Source organism: Mauremys mutica, chromosome 20 (assembly GCF_020497125.1).
Source record: "Mauremys mutica isolate MM-2020 ecotype Southern chromosome 20, ASM2049712v1, whole genome shotgun sequence".
In the NCBI taxonomy this organism is placed as follows: domain Eukaryota; kingdom Metazoa; phylum Chordata; order Testudines; family Geoemydidae; genus Mauremys; species Mauremys mutica.
In genome coordinates, this window is record NC_059091.1 from 8,285,055 (window position 1) to 8,301,471 (window position 16,417).

General features: G+C 48.0%; 1 protein-coding gene across 2 annotated transcripts in view; it reads right to left on the reverse strand.

The window, feature by feature from the left end:
* Window positions 1-763: 763 nt before the first annotated feature.
* Window positions 764-16,417, reverse strand: part of CBX5 (chromobox 5) — a 54,921-nt gene continuing 39,267 nt past the window's right edge. For both annotated transcript variants that reach the window (XM_044995673.1, XM_044995672.1), the window contains exons 4-5: window positions 12,379-12,476; window positions 764-3,674 (exon numbers count right to left, since the gene is read on the reverse strand). In XM_044995673.1, coding sequence (XP_044851608.1) covers window positions 3,524-3,674; window positions 12,379-12,476 — 249 coding nt within the window. In that variant the 3' untranslated portion in view covers window positions 764-3,523. The remainder of the gene's footprint in view (window positions 3,675-12,378; window positions 12,477-16,417) is intronic.

The following is a 16,417-nucleotide window of genomic DNA, read 5'->3' on the forward strand; positions in this document are numbered from 1 at the left end:
TGCCTCAGGGCTATGAAGGGAGAGAGAACTCCCCCCAGCTCTCTCTCCCTGCAGCAGCACATGGGCTGGAGGGGAGAGGCGCCTTTCCCCACCACAGCAGCTCCGGTGCTGTGGCCATGGGATAGGCACCTCTTCCCTGTCCGCAGCAGGTCCAGTGGGGCAGGGGCTAGGGGAGGGATAGCTCAGTGGTTTGAGCATTGGCCTGCTAAACCCAAGGTTGTGAGTTCAATCCTTGAGGGGGCCACTTAGGGATCTGGGGCAAAAATTGGTCCTGCTAGTGAAGGCAGGGGGCTGGACTCGATGACCTTTCGAGGTCCCTTTCAGTTCTAGGAGATTGGTATATCTCCAATTATTACCTATTACCTATCTGCGGCAGGTCCTGGGGGGCTAGGCTGGGGCACCTCTCCCCGGGCCACGCAGGTGCGTCCGCAGTCCGGGCAGCCAGTGATGGTCTGCCAATTCGGGCTCCCCATCCCTCACGGGGGGGGTCCGTTTCGGAGCAGCTGCTTATCTGGTCTGTGAGGAAAAAAACAAAGAAGGCTATTTGCATTTAGTGAATGAGAGAGGGGTGGGGGAAGGGGTCAGAACTTGCAAGGCAGGGAGCTGACACAGTGTCAGCTCCAAAAATCCACTCTCTCTGTCTCCCTCACGCTCCCTGTCACACTCCACCCCACCCCGCTCTTTTGAAAAGCACGTTGCAGCCACTTGAATGCTGGGATAGCTGCCCACAATGCACCACTCCCAACACCACTGCAAATGCTGCAAATGTGGCCACCACGGTGCACTGGTAGCTGTCAGTGTGGCCACACTGCAGCGCTTTCCCTACACAGCTGTACGAAGACAGCTTTAACTCCCAGTGCTGTACAGCTGCAAGTGTAGCCATACTCTGAATCTTTGTGGATTGTGCTGGTGCCAGAGGTACCTGTGCAAGCCCCACAGTTATAGGAACAAGAGGCTGTAAGACCACAGACGCTTAATAATGAGCAAAGTCAGCTACCGAGATGCCAGGAAAGCTGCTAAGCAGAAGCCTTGGAAGGGTCCCAGGGCCAGGAGCACTTCCCAGCACATATAAGAAGTGTGCAGCATTAGGCACATCAGCATTTCTACTCGGTGTGCTGGCAGCTGCAGCTTTGCTGGCCTGCTTGGCAGTGTGGCTCAGAAGGCAGATTTTTTTTTATTTCAAATCACTCTCAACACCAGCCAGGATGATGCAACTAGAAATACTGACCCTGACAATGGGAACTTTCAAAGCAATGGCCATGCTAACCCTTTGCCGGCACACACCTCCAAAAGGCACAGGAGACGATGGCAGGCGTGTCAGTGAAGCAGGAATACCACTTAGTGGTATGCGCTCAACTAGAAGTCATGTTAGAGAGACAGAGTGAAATCCTGGTCCCACGGAAGTCAATGAGAGCTCTGCCATTGATTTCTAGGGTGCCTGGATTTCCCCCACAGCATCTGAACTGCTTGCATGCAGAATTCATCCAACAGTGCGAACATTATACTGAACGAGCTTGTGAAGTGAGACAGACAGACCAACAAGGAGGCTGAGAACAAACTCGGTCACGTGCTCTAGAAAATCAGAACAAGCAAAACTCTCTGTGCCCATGGCACAAAACTAACCAGAGTCCAAGGCCAGGAAGGAAGTCACCACTGATAAAACTCCCTCTGCAACCAGTCTGCAGATATCCCCCAATGCCATTCAAGATTTCCAAGCTCACTATAAAGGGAGAGAATCAGGGTAGCAAAGGGATGGGAATGAGGGGAGATAAGAACAGGACCAGGCCTTTGGATTGAAGAAAGTCAGGATGCAACAATGATATTTTCATTCCAGAGAATAAACCCACAACCCCTTTCCAATTCATCCACTTGCAGGTCTCCACTTTATGCAATAAGCCTTTCCAAGCCACAATGAAGGCCACAAAACCAACTAGCGCTCATTCTCGCAGGAGCTTTGCACGGGGAACGTGTCAACCAGAAACCAGTGTCAATATCGCAATATCATAATTGTATTACTACTAGTCATCAAGGAGGACTCTGTTTGCACCATTAGGAGGTGGGGAGCCTAAGACATCCATCAGTTCCTGCGGGCAAGGAGAGCCCAAGTCCAGCTAAACTACACAGTACATAGGATCAGCATGCAGAGCGTACATGATGCTGGAAAGCAAAAGGGGGCTGTGCCGAGATGCTAAGGAGCAGATCTTGCAACCAGCCCTGGGTCAGTTCTCAACTCCGGCCGCACCATACTCAGGGAGGGAAAGGAAAAGGAGCCCCTGAAAGCAGTGCCTAATGCTGTAGCGGCTCAGTTCTGCACCATCTTACTGTGCTGCCTGCTCTCTTGGGCAGCAGAGTGACTGTCCCAGATACCCAGGCCTTGCAAAACAAGCACTCACCCTCTGGAAACAGCAATGCCCTCTCTGCTCCACTGGCAGGTCCTAGAGCCTGGGGCATATGTTCCAGGGAGAAGTGCTGTGCACACCAGACCAGATCAGCTGTCCACATTTCCAAGACAGAGCTCATGGGGGAGGGGAGGAGAGGCCCTCAAGCAGAAAGCCACTTTGGTAACACAATGCTTGTGGCCTTTTGAAGCAACAGCCAATGACAGACATGGATCAGGCGCCTTGACACAAAGCCAGGCCACCTGACACGCTCACTGCTGCGGAAATACACAGCCCAAATGAGAAACGAATGTATACATACATACTGCAGAAGATCATACAGAAGCAGTGGCAGGCCTCCACCTGCGCCCGACAGGGGATAAACAATCGCATTAGAAGTTCAGAAGGCTCTACTTTCCCCACCTCCCACTCATTAGACTCCTCCTAGAGGAAGGGGGCTCGCTCTGCGTCTGGGAACCAATACTAATGCAGGCTGGGCTTGCAAAGAGAACACAGCTCGCCTGGAATCCATCCTAGGCACGAGACAGGCTGGAAGGCGTCACAACTCAGGACAACTGGTGTCCTCCGGGACGGAGTCCAGATGCACAGTCCCAACAAGACTTTGCCAGTTATGTAACAACACACAGGCCCAGCATACCAAGGCCACAGTGACCATCTCAGGATGTTGCCCTGTGTCGCACTAGCAGGAGGGACGGGATGGATTTCCCAAATGCAGACAGCTCCTATCGCTTTCCCAGCCAACAGCCATTTGTGTACCTGGACAGGGGAACTCCACTTCGTTCTGTTTAGAAAGGGCATCGCTGCCACTCTCGGCATTTAAAGCGGCAAAAAGGGACCGAACCAAAGGGAACCAATAACTCTATAAACCCCCTGGAGGCTCTAAGAGGATGTGACAAGTCAAAACCGTTTTCTGGAGGGCAGGGGGGAGGAGAGAGGAGGACACACAGCACATAAATCTCATGGGTTTCACTAGAGATGAAGCTGAACATGAAGCAAACCATTTATGTTATGACTGAACCAATAACAAGGTTTCTCCTGGGAGCACAGTAATAAGCACATTTCAATGGATGTGGTCGGGTCGGGGGGATGTGTATGTACAGCTAAGGATGGCCCAGGATGGCCCTTTAGCTTTTCGCTGCTTCTCTCTCTTTGTTTTCCGTGTCCTCTGGATACGCGTGCCAGGTCAGTCTCTCCTCATAAAACGCTATCACAATTTGCGGGCATTTCACATTGGCTTCCTTTGCTAGGACCAGGTCGGCTTCATCGGTGTCTTTCCTGAAGGTTCAAAGAGAGAGTATTACTGTCCTTGTCAGCTCTGGGCTCCCACTGGCATTACAATAGACATTACATTTCAACATTACAATAGAACCTCAGCGTTACAAACACCTCGGGAATGGGGGCAGTTCGTAACTCTGAAATGTTCATAATTCTCAACAAAACATTACGGTTGTTCTTTCAAAAGTTGATAACTGAACATTGACTTAATACAGTTTTGAAACTTTATTACGCAGAAGAAAAATGCTGCTTTTAACCATCTTGATTTAAATGAAACAAGCACAAGCAGTTTCCTTACCTTGTCAAACCTTTTTTTTTTTTTTTTAAACTTTCCCATTATATTTTTGGTAGTTTATGTTAAAAGCAAACACAGCACAGTGCTGTGTTAGCTTTTATTTTCCATCTCTGCTGTTGCCTGACTGTGTACTTCCGGTTCCAAAGGAGATGTGTGGTTGACTGGTCAGTTTGTAACTCTGGTGTTCGTAACTCTGAGGTGCCACTGTAACAGGACTTCAAAACTCTGCTGTGAGCAACAGTGCGCACATGTATGCACAGATACCTCCCTCCTTCACAGGATGGGTGTCTGTCTCTCTGTCAGAGGTGGCCAATCCATGTCTCTGGAGTCACATGCGGCTCTTCATAAGTTAAAATGTGGCTCCTTGCATAGGGGCTGACTCCAGGGCTGGAGCTACAGGTGCCAACTTTCCACTGCTCAACCCCAGACCTTGCCCCCAACTCCACCCCTTACCCCAAGGCCCCCACCCCTTCCTGCCCCCTCCCCTGAGCCTGCTGCACCCTTGCTCCTCCCCCATCCATCCCAGAGGCATGGGGAGGTGCTGATCGGCTGCCGGTGGCTGGGAAGCGCTGGGAACGGTGGGGCAGGGGTGAGATGATGAGGGGCTGCTGGCATATCACTGTGGCTCTTTGGCAATGTACATTGGTAAATTCTGGCTCCTTCTCAGGCTCAGGTTGGCCACCCTTGCTTTATGTCTATATATGGCCCTTCTCACCACAATCCCTGAGCGCTTCTCAGCCATTAACGGGTGTGATCTCCACAGCTCCCTTGTGAGGAAGGGAGGCATCGTCCCTATTTCACAGATGGGAACTGATGGGGCAGGGAGGCTAAATGACTTGCCCAAGGACACAAAGGGAGTCTGTGGCTGCACCAGTAACTGAACCCAGGTCTCCTAAATTCCATCCACTAGATTATCCTTCTCACTCGGTGTGCAGATTAGTTTTGGACAGTGCCTTGAAGCACACAGCACTGTGAATGTAGCTCATAGAAACAACTTTAGTCAGATGTCAATGCTAGACTATTAAGCTGTCACAGAGTATAGGGGAGTCAGGCCCTGCACCCCTCTTCCTGGGACTAACAGTGACTCTCGGCCAGCCAGTAAAACAGAGGGTTTATTGAACAACAGGAACGCAGGCTACAGCAGAGCTTGCAGGCACAACCAGGACCCCCCAATCTGGTCCTTCTAGGGGTTCAGGGTTCTTGGATCCCAGCTTGGGATTCCCTGAATTCCACCACCCAGCCCAAAACCGAAACTGACCAAACCCTCTCTAGCAGGCTCTCTTCCTTTTTCCAGCTTCCGGGCAAAGGTGTTTACTCCCCCTCCCCCGTGCCTGGCTCAGGTCCTGTCCCTCACCTAAAGTCACCCCCTGCTCTCCCATCCCCCACACAGTCCCTACTCCATCGCATAAGCAGCTTCTGTTTCTATGGCAGGGGTAGGCAACCTATGGCACGGGTGCCAAAGGCGGCACGTGAGCTGATTTTCAGCAGCACTCACACTGCCTGGGTCCTGGCCACCCATCTGGGGGTTCTGCATTTTAATTTAATTTTAAATGAAGCTTCTTAAACATTTTAAAAACCTTATTTACTTTACATACAACAATAGTTAGTTATATATTAGAGACTTATAGAAAGAGACCTTCTAAAAACGTTAAAACGTATCACTGGCACATGAAACCTTAAATCAGAGTGAATAAATGAAGACTCGGCACAGCACTTCTGAAAGGTTGCCGACCCGTTCTATGGAATGCTCTCCATTCCCATAACCACTTTAGCATGTGACTAAACACGGAGCACCCCAACCACCATTGGTGTTAGCGAGTTACAGCATTCCTTAGGATCTCTCCACAGTCCTGCTCTGGCTTGGGGACCAATACAGCACCCATTAAATTTCTAGCTTTTATGTAGCACATACGGTCGTCTCTGGGGTGGAACAGCCCAACACAACGATACCCGTATACGTAAGGCAAGATATTTCCTGTTAAACTGTATGTTCACCATAAACGTAAAAGAAGAAGTTACTCACTTTGTGCAAGAACAATGATTCTTTGAGATGTGTCTCCCTATGGGTGCTCCACTGGAGGTGTGCTTGCGTCCCTGCACTGCTGATCAGAGAACTTTGGTAGCAGTGTCTATTGGGCCCACATGTGTGCTGTTTCTCCTCGTGTTGTGCCATGAGGCTAGTCAGCATGCACGGGCTAACCCCCCCCTCAGTTCCTTCTCTACCGTGGTTATTGACAAGAACTCTGAAGTAGAGGGGAGGGTGGGTTATAGAGCAGCCACAGGGGGATACATCTCAAAGAACTATCATTACTGCACAGGTGAGTAACTACTACTACTTCTTCAAGTAGCATCCCTATGGGTGTTCCACTGAAGGTCACTCCCGAGCAGTCCCCTTTCTGTAGGGCTGGACCTTCAGAGTCAGGTCAGTTACAGATGACAGGACTATGGAGCTGAAGGTGGCACTGGAGGAGGAATCCCCAGTGATCGCATAATGTTCTGCGAAAGCGTGGCCTGACACCCATGTGATATGAACACAGCATAATTAAGATATGTTTTATGTAAGATGGGTCATGCGAGGCATCATTGAAAAGGTTATTATCTACTCAATATGTTTATCCAATTTGTATACATTGTGATAGACCCAGGCCAGTTGGGAACAGCAGAGTAGTCGAAGGGAGATATACTGGCCACTGGATAAGCAATTTTCTGTTCCCTGAGTGACCAGAGCAGGGGCTGCTCCAGGCTAATGAGAACACCTGGCTCCAATTAACCTGCTAAGAGTCAGGTGCAGCTGTTAAGCACCTGACTCTAATTAAGGCCCCTCTGATGCTATAAAAGGGCTCACTCCAGTCAGGCCAAAGGGAGCCAGGGGAGAGGAAGTGCGTGCAAGGAACTGGGAGCAAGAGGTGTGCAAGAAGCCGAGAGTGAGTAGGCACACTGCTGGAGGACAGAGAAGTACAAGCGTTATCAGACATCAGGAGGAAGGTCCAGTGGTGAGGACAAGGAAAGTGTTGGGAGGAGGCCATGGGGAAGTAGCCCAGGGAGTTGTAGCTGTCGCGCAACTGTACCAAGAGGCACTCTAGACAGCTGCAGTCCACAGGGCCCTGGGCAGTAGAGGGCGGGCCCGGGTTCCCCCCGAAACCTCCCAACTCCTGATTAAACACAGGAGGAATTGACCTGGACTGTGGCTTCTACCAGAGGGGAAGGTCTCTGGGCTGTTTCCCGACCCACAGGGTGAATCTGTGAGGCGAGCAAATCCGCCAATAAGTGCAGGACCCACCAAGGTAGAGGAGGAACTTTGTCACAACATGTATCATTTCTGTATCTGAAGTTAGGAATATTGACTATGCAACAATTACAACTGTGTGTGTACGTGGGGGAAGGTCCACCAGATAGTAAGCAATCAGCCTGAATGAATCATTTAAGGACAATAGATCTCTGAAGATACTAATCCCCCACCTTCCTGAGAAGCTTCTTGGGATGTTGCTTCGACATTGCAGGTTCATCTGATAATGTCACCTGGTACCGGACACTGCTGGTATTTTTCCAGTGGAAACAAAAGATTCCCGCCTTATGTTAATTCTATTTAAGGCTGGGAAGTAAGGCAATCAGGACTCTTCTCCATTGCCTCCCTGTCCAAGAAGGAAGATTGCTAAAAACGCCTGAAGGGAAAGGCAGGGACTGAGTCCAGGCTGAGATAGGGATCCAGTCTGTAAAGAGAAATAACTGGAACGCTAAGCTACAGAAACTCTACAACCCAACTAAAGCAATATTTGGGGTGAAAAATTACATTTTGTAACCTGTTTCTTGAGTGTATTAAGCTTGTCTGCGATAGGGACTGCCTCTTTGCAAGAGAGGCGCTTCCCGGTGAGCCGGGCACACCCCACTGGGGGAAGGGTCCCCCAATGAGGGGGGAAATAGCAGGGGAAAAAAACTAAAAGGTTTTTTTTATTTTATTTTTTAAAGGGGAAAAATAAGAAAAGAGAAAAAAAACTACAACTAGAATGACAACTAAGGGTATGGCTACACTTGCGAGTTGCAGCGCTGGTGGAGGCTTTCCAGCGCTGCAATTAGTAAGTGGCCACACCTGCAGGGCACATCCAGCGCTGCAACTCCCTGGCTGCAGCGCTGGCCGTACACCTGGCTCTGACTGGGGTATAACGATTGCAGCGCTGGTGCTGCAGCGCTGGTCATCAAGTGTGGACACTCACCAGCGCTGTTATTGGCCTCCAGGGTATAAGGAGATATCCCAGAATGCTTGTAACTAAATTATTACCTTTGTTTTGTTATGCAGCCTCTCTTTGTTTTGTTGTGAACTCTGAGCTCCGTCCTGAGCTCCGACCGGAGCTGCTTATAAAAACAAACTGACAGCTCCTGTTTGCTGTGATCAATCTGTATCTGGCTGTGAACAATCAAATGAGATAACCCCCTGTGGATGAGGCAGGCAGGAAGTGAGTGTTTGCTTGACAGAGAAAGGCAGTCCGTTGGGATGCAGGCTATTTGCAATTTAAGAGTTAAGACTAAGGGGTCGGGAAGATTTTATGATTTTTCAATGCAGGAAGCTAACTCAGTGTTGGCTCCAAAAATCCACTCTCTCTCTCTCCCCCCGCTCCCTGTCACACTACACACTACACCCCACCCCCCTCTTTTGAAAAGCACTTGAGTTGCTGCCACTTGAATGCTGGGATAGCTGCCCATAATGCATCACTCCCAACAGCGCTGCTAATGCTGCAAATGTGGCCACACACCAGCGCTGGTAGCTGTGAGTGTGGCCACACTCCAGCGCTGGCCCTGCACAGCTGGACGACCAGCGCTGCAAACTACCAGCGCTGCAAACCGTAAGTGTAGCCATACCCAAAGAAGGAGACTGACTAACTATAGAAATGCGAATAGAAGTAATGGTCTTGATGGACTGTGAATAACTCCGTCTCTATCCGGGGCCGTTGAAAAGGCACTGAGGGGGGTTAGCCCATGCAGCACAAGGAGAGACAGTTCATAAAACCACTTAAGACTTCACAACTATTTGAGGTCATTCGATCACAGCACATAGATAATAATAAAATCATAGTTTATAAAAACTACTTGTGATCAATAAACAATTACATTGAGCTCTTTGCATGAGTAAGATCATTGTCCCTAATAGTCTGGCCAAATTCAAAGCTGGTTTTACTGTCTTGACCATATGTAACTCCTTTGTAGTTTCACTGGGATATGCATTCTGTACTACCTTTCCTTTTTTAATGTGTAGTGTTACACTGAACAGCCTTCTGGAACAGCCTTCCAAGGGGAGTAGTGGGGTCAAAAGACATATCTGGCTTTAAGACTAAGCTTGATAAGTTTATGGAGGGGATGGTATGATGGGATAGCCTAATTTTGGCAATTAATTTAGCAATTGATCTTTGATTATCAGCAGGTAAGTATGCCCAGTGGTCTGTGATGGGACGTTAGATGGGTTGGGATCTGAGTTACTACAGAGAATTCTTTCCTGGGTGCTGGCTGGTGAGTCTTGCCCACATGCTCAGGGTTTAACTGATTCCTTCCCGACCCCAAATATGGCAATTTTCCTCCAGGGCAGATTGGCAGAGGCCCTGGAGGTTTTTCGCCTTCCTCTGCAGCATGGGGCACGGGTCACTTGCTGCAGGATTCTCTGCAGCTTGAGGTCTTCAAACCACAATTTGAGGACTTCAATAACTCAGACATAGGTTAGGGGTTTGTTACAGGAGTGGGTGGGTGAGATTCTGTAGCCTGCATTGTGCAGGACGTCAGACTAGATGATCATAATGGTCCCTTCTGACCTTAAAGTCTATGAGTCTATGTGCGGGCCTAAGGGACACTGCTACTGAAGTTCTCCAATCTGCAGCGCAGGGACGCAAGCACACCTACAGCGAAGAACTACTGAATAGTGTGAGCAACCACTGCCCCAGCCCCACCATCAAGTAAAACTGCCAGATAAACTCAATTCATGTACTGGATTATAGGAAACTTCATTTCCTGCTCCCCACAATCACCTCCCACCCCAATCAGTGTAATGTTGTCCACTTTGGTCATGTTAAGAACAACATTAGTTTAGTATCCACCCCTCACCAGGGCGCTATCTGCCTCTCTCATCTACCAACATTTTGCCATCTTCATCTCATGAGATCACTTGCAGTTTCCACCTCTGTTCCATAAACATAGACTGTTTATATAGGATACTTTTATGCACAACTTCTTCCCTGAGTATCACCATTCCTACACCAGGTGTAATCTATGCTGCGCAACTGAGGTGGCAGGATGAGACCTGTCAATCACCATGTCAGGGGCTGGCTCTACCTTAAGGAACACAACCCAGTGAGAAGGCATCCAAACCTGAAAGCCCACTTAATTATTAACTTCCCCAATTAAATTCATCTGCAGAACACAGCAGTGTAACTCTTCTACTGACATCATGAGATCAGGATTAAACAAAGACTGAATGGCTAGCCAACTACAAAAGCCGTTTCTCCTCCCTTGGTGTTCACACCTCAACTGCTAGAAGAGGGCCTCACCCTCTCTGACTGAGCTAACCTCGTTATCTCCAGACTGATTCTTGCCTGCATATTTATACCTGCCTCTGGAAATGTCCATTACATGCGTCTGACGAAGTGGGCATTCACCCACGAAAGCTTATGCTCCAATACATCTGTTAGGCCATGACTACACTTGCAAATTTGCAGCGCTGCAGCAGGGTGTGAAAACACACCCTCTCCAGCGCTGCAAATTGCAGCGCTGCAAAGTGCCAGTGTGATCAAAGCCCGAGCGCTGGGAGCGCGGCTCCCAGCGCTGTATGTTATTCCCCACAGGGAGGTGGAGTACGGACAGTGCTGGGAGAGCTCTCTCCCAGTGCTGGCGCTTTGACTACACTTAGTGCTTCAAAGCGCTGCCGTGGCAGCGCTTTGAAGTGCAAGTGTAGCCATAGCCTTAGTCTTTAAGGTGCCACAGGACTCTTTGTTGCTTTTTACAGATCCAGACTAACATGGATACCCCTCTGATACTATCTTCTACTGATTTGACCCAAAATGTAGAAGGGTAAAGGTGAATTAGGACAACCCTGAACAGTCAAAGAGAACTCATCAGATATTATCCTGACTCAAACCCCCAATGCAGGAATGGCAGCAAGAAAATCCCCTGGCTGAGCTCAGAGTGAATGTTTTAGAGGCAAAACTTTTGCTTTCCATTTGTAAAGACAATATCCCAGGACCAGAGGCCTCTGCAGATGTTGCCTTCACTCCTCGTTTGCAGCATCTGGCAAAAGCCTGACAAGATGACCAAGTTGCTGCCTTCCACATTTCTTCATACAGCACGTGACTTTTCAGCCTACAATGTAGAAGTGTGCTCACTCTTACTAAGCTTTGATCGTTACATTCCTTTAATACAACATCTTTAGCCACCTGGTAATATATGCATAAGGTGCTTTTTCACCTTTAATTGGTAAGTACAGAACAAAGAGAACTGTTGGATTTCTATACGCACAAGAGCTTACCAGAAGATAGGCTCAATTAACAGCTGTAAGAACACCACCCAGTGCACGTCACTTTGTCCTTGCAATGTTTAAATTTGGTGCACAGTGAGGGAAGAGGACCCTGAGACCTGTGGAACATGCTTTTGGTATGAAAGCTGAGCATAGCCACGGAGTCACTGTGAGAAGTACAAGACTCTGCCTGCTGATGTGAGGGAACTGAGGGAATCTGTTTCTGTTCTGCTGGGTTTCAGGGAAGCCAAAGCAGAGCCAGGGCTCACTCTCTGCTGGACTCTGGGCCAACGAGGGCAGGTGCCACAAGCCAGGAAACTACTTACGGCAGGGCTGGGAACTGGAGCAGGCAAGCGAAACAAAGCTGCAGCCTTCTCCTGCCTAGCAAAGCTGCAGGATTGCTGCGCATGAAGCTCCCAGCTCTTTGTCTTTGCAGAGGGTGGGGGAGGGGCCACTGGCTGCCTGCTGCGGGGGCCCAGTAAGATGCCAACCCAGCTGAGAAAAGCAAAGGAACCAACAGAGCCAAATGGGAATCTCTTTCAAAGGATTTCCCGTGTGCTGTCACTTGGGGGTGGGGGTGGGGGAAGCAGAGCTGGAAACTGCGTAGTTGCTGGTTCCAGCAGGCAGCTTGAACTCTGTTGTGTTCTGGGACAGGGCAGCGAGCCCCAGAACCAGTGAACACCAGGTCAGTGGCACAGCAGAGGTAAAACCTAAGACAGGAGGGGCAAGCCTGAATGGGAGAGAATGAAGCCACACAAAAGAAAGGGGAGCTGCCTAGCTGCCCTAGTCCTGTATACTACAGTGGCTCACTTGGGACCATTCCTTCCCTGGGTGTGTTAGAAGAGCACAGGCCAGAAAACCATCCAAGCTACTTATCTGAAAGGGGAGGGGGAGAGAGGGGGATGACACCCCCGACTTACCATTTCATTAAGAACATTAAATCTCCACAGGAGTCTGTGGCACCGATGATCTTTTCTGGCTCTAATCCTCTTTCAAAGCCCCTGGCAATATCGTTGCTCTGGCAAGGAGAGAATGGGTTGAAAAAAAAAATTATAACGATTTATATTATCTTTGGCCGTTTCTTTACATCCTGACAATTTAGAACAAAGCAGGCTTAAAAGGGCACCGCCAACCCTCTGACATGTAGAAATATGGTGGGGTTATAAACAGATGGGTTAACTTCTCCAAGTCATTATTTGGAATCTACAATTCATGAGTCAATAGTCAATAATAATGAACATGGAGAGAGGGGAAAACAAGGAAATCCATAAAGACAAGCCACTGCTTTAGTGAAGTCAGTTTAAATATACAGCTGGTGAGAAGTTCTGGACTGATAACAGACATCCGCAGAGATCAAAGTCTGCTCTCCCCAGAAGAGGTATGGTTCTGGCTGCAGCGATGCTAGCTTCTCAAGCCTACCACCAACTCCAAAGGAAGAGGAGAGTTTGAGTCTGTCCATGAGGTCTCTGGGCTGAGGCTGCCAACAATGGGACAACTGGTGCATTTTTACTGAGAGTCTGAGATGGGGCTTGTGAGCGCAGGAGGGAGGTGGGGGTGACGCAGCTCCTTGCACGTACCATCTGATGGCTGTTAGGTGGCCTGACAGCTTTCAGTCACCACAGGCCATAATGTATGGGGCGAGGTTTCTCTATTTCATTGCAGCAGCACACGGTATTCTCAGATATGCATGTTTGCTGCTTGCCATGCTGTACAACAGATGCTGTTATGCAGATCAAGAGGCAAACAAAGAGGCAGCCAGCTTGGCTTTGGATGCACTAAAAACATTTGCCAAATGAAAAAACGTTCCGAGGGTAATGAGAGAATACAGATCCAAGCAAAAACTGGCTACTTCACTATTGACCGGGAGACCCATTGGGAATGCACCAATTTCATGAATCAGTAAACGAATAAAATACAAAAAAAAAATCTAAGCTACTGCATCACAATTTGCACTGCAATTTGGAGACAACAGGTGTTTAGTTTTTATATTAGAGATAGGTCTAAACCAGGGATCGGCAACCTTTGGCACCTGGCCTGCCAGGGTAAGCAACCTGGCGGGCCGGGCCGGTTTGTATACCTGCTGCGTCCGCAGTTTCAGCCGATCGTGGCTCCCACTGGCCGTGGTTCGTCGCTCCAGGCCAATGGGGGTGGCGGGAAGCGGCGACCACCACATCCCTCAACCCACGCCGCGTGCCAAAGGTCACCGATCCCTGGTCTATACCAAAAGTACAGACCTAACACTGTACAACTTTACAAGAGTTTGGGTCTGGATGAGAACTTTGTGGCTGGAACTCATCACTATCTTCAGCTGCAATACTGCAGTGTTGGGGCTAATCAGCACCCAAACAACTGCCTTTGAGAACAATGGGGGCTGGACGCCTTTGAAAGCCTTTCCACTTCATTTAGGTGCCTAAACAGGAGCTGAACACATTCAAAATATATGTTTGACACCACGCAGTGGTGCTCAGCGCTTTCTAAAAATCTAACCCTAAACATTCTGTGGTATATTTGGTTAAAACAGGGAAGTCTTATCAATGACAGCTCAGCTACTAGATCTAGCCGACATGTGGAGAGAAGAGGAGCATTTTGGAGGTAAACAAAGATGTGTACCTCAAGGATGTTTTACTGCAGGTGCCACACAAGAGATCACATGGTCTAAGGCCGAGGTTCTCAAACTTTTGTACTGGGACCCCTTTCACACAGCAAGCCTCTGAGTGCGACCCTCCCACCTTATAAATTAAACACACTTTTTTATATATCTACCCCCATTATATATCCTGGAGGCTGACAGCTCACGACCCCCCATGTAATAACCTTACAACCCCAAGGGGTCCCGACCCCCAGTTTGAGAACCCCTGGTCTAAGGGGCACAGCTTAAAAAACAAATCATATTTCTGTTTGAAATAGTGGCCCTATTATTATTACATGCAACAACCGAGATTACCATTGCTGAAAGATTAGAGGGGAAAAAATTTCCCAAGAGTATATTTTGTGCATTTCATAACACTTTGTGTATCATCAGTTTCTCCTATAATTACCCAGCTTCCTCTTTTGTCTTTTACACAAGAAAGGAGAGGAAAAATTTTTTTTAGAAAGTGTGAATAAACCACAGAAATTGGCAGGGGACTTGAGGACAGGTGCATTATCTCAAACTACACCTCTACTCCGATATAACGCGACCCGATATAACACAAATTCAGATATAATGCAGTAAAGCAGTGTTCCGGGGGGTGGGGATCAAAGCAAGTTTGATATAACGCAGTTTCACCTATAACACGGTAAGATTTTTTGGCTCCCGAGGACAGCGTTATATCGGGGTAGAGGTGTGCTTTCAATTCTTTTTTTCAATTATATAGATTTCAAAACAATGTCCCTTGTAACAATGATTAAGAACTATCTGCTATTCCTTTTTTGCCCCCAGAAGGTGTACGCAAGTCTCCAGCCTTTTAATGTTCGATCATGGACTATCAAGGCTGATGTAACACAACAGGGGAGACTCCAGCTTCAGATACATGGCAATTGCCATGAAAAGTACTGGTGGGTGCAAGCATGGCATGGATTTTTAAGACCTATTCCAGCACGTGCTGATATTTGCATCATCTCTATGGGAAACTGTGCCAAGCCAGAACATTGGAATCAGAAGACAAGATGCTTCAACTAAGCTGCAGAAATCAAGCTGCTCATTTTACTGGTGGAAAGCTTTAGTTCCAAACTTTAAATAGGATACATAATGGGTTATAAAACTGTAATCCCTACACACTAAGGGTAACCTTCTGGATATGAAATATATGACCTTATTACCCCTTATGATTTCATTACCAGCAGACAGTAGCAATGCAATCTCCAATGACTTAGCCATAACTTTGTACAGACACAGCTGTAAAGGGCAGGGCATTTTTTCAAATAAGGTTGTAAAAAAGGCAACGAGAAGACAGATCTGCAGGAGATTTTCTTCAGGAACGGAAAATCTGAGACATAAAATGTTGCTCAATGGTTCCTCATTTATAGAACATTCCATATATTAGTCTCTTCCACAAAGATGGGCTTTAATAACCCATCTTCTCACGCTTTGTGCATTGGACAGTGAATTCTGCACATCTGGGAAACTTATTTTATTTTTTTAAAGGGAGTCAACATTTTTATTTTATACTTCAGCCAACAAGGCCCCCTTGCCCTCATCATAATTGAGTATCAAGGTGCTTGCAGTGCCAGTAATTTAACCAACAGGCATCATTACCTCCAGTATCCTGTCTGGATTTCCTACATTTCAAAGCCATGTCTGGGGATTTACTTTCAATGCCCCATTGGCTTTTAATGGTGGTTAAAAGTCTGTGCCGTACTTTGAAACACAGAGCTCCTGTTCTAAGAGAAAGCACTATGTTTCTGCAGCTCTGTTGTATTCCTTGATTTCCTTTCCTCTCTTGACCATGAAAGGTCCACCCCACCACCTCTGCAGTCTGGGTAAGGAGGGCTACATGATACTCTCTCTATAGCTGCTTGACCTTCCCCCGTTTCCCTGGCATTACTGTCCATCAGCCTATACTGTAGTTCTGGCCTCCAGAGTTTGAAAATTAAATGGCTGGGTTTCATTAAATATTTGCTAACAGATTAAAAGCCTGTCCGTCTTTCGTAATCTTCACATCTATGAATAGCGCTTTGCCTCAACAAGCCTAAGCCCATGACCTCCATAAAACTTACTCTGGTTTCCCAGGTCTACTTTAAAGGTACAAAGGTCTGGAGTGGTATCTGGCCACGTTGAAATCAATGGGAGTTTTGCCATTGATTGCAAGGAGGCCAGGATTTCACCTCTGACCTTTGAAGCCCCTTACTAGCTAGACCCATCTTGGAAAATGTATTTCCCTCAGTGACATGTCATGGCAGTTATTGGCTGGTACAGATGACAGAGTCCATGGCCAAACGCTCAGGAGCCAGAGCTGTCACAGCGGAGATCTGTACAAC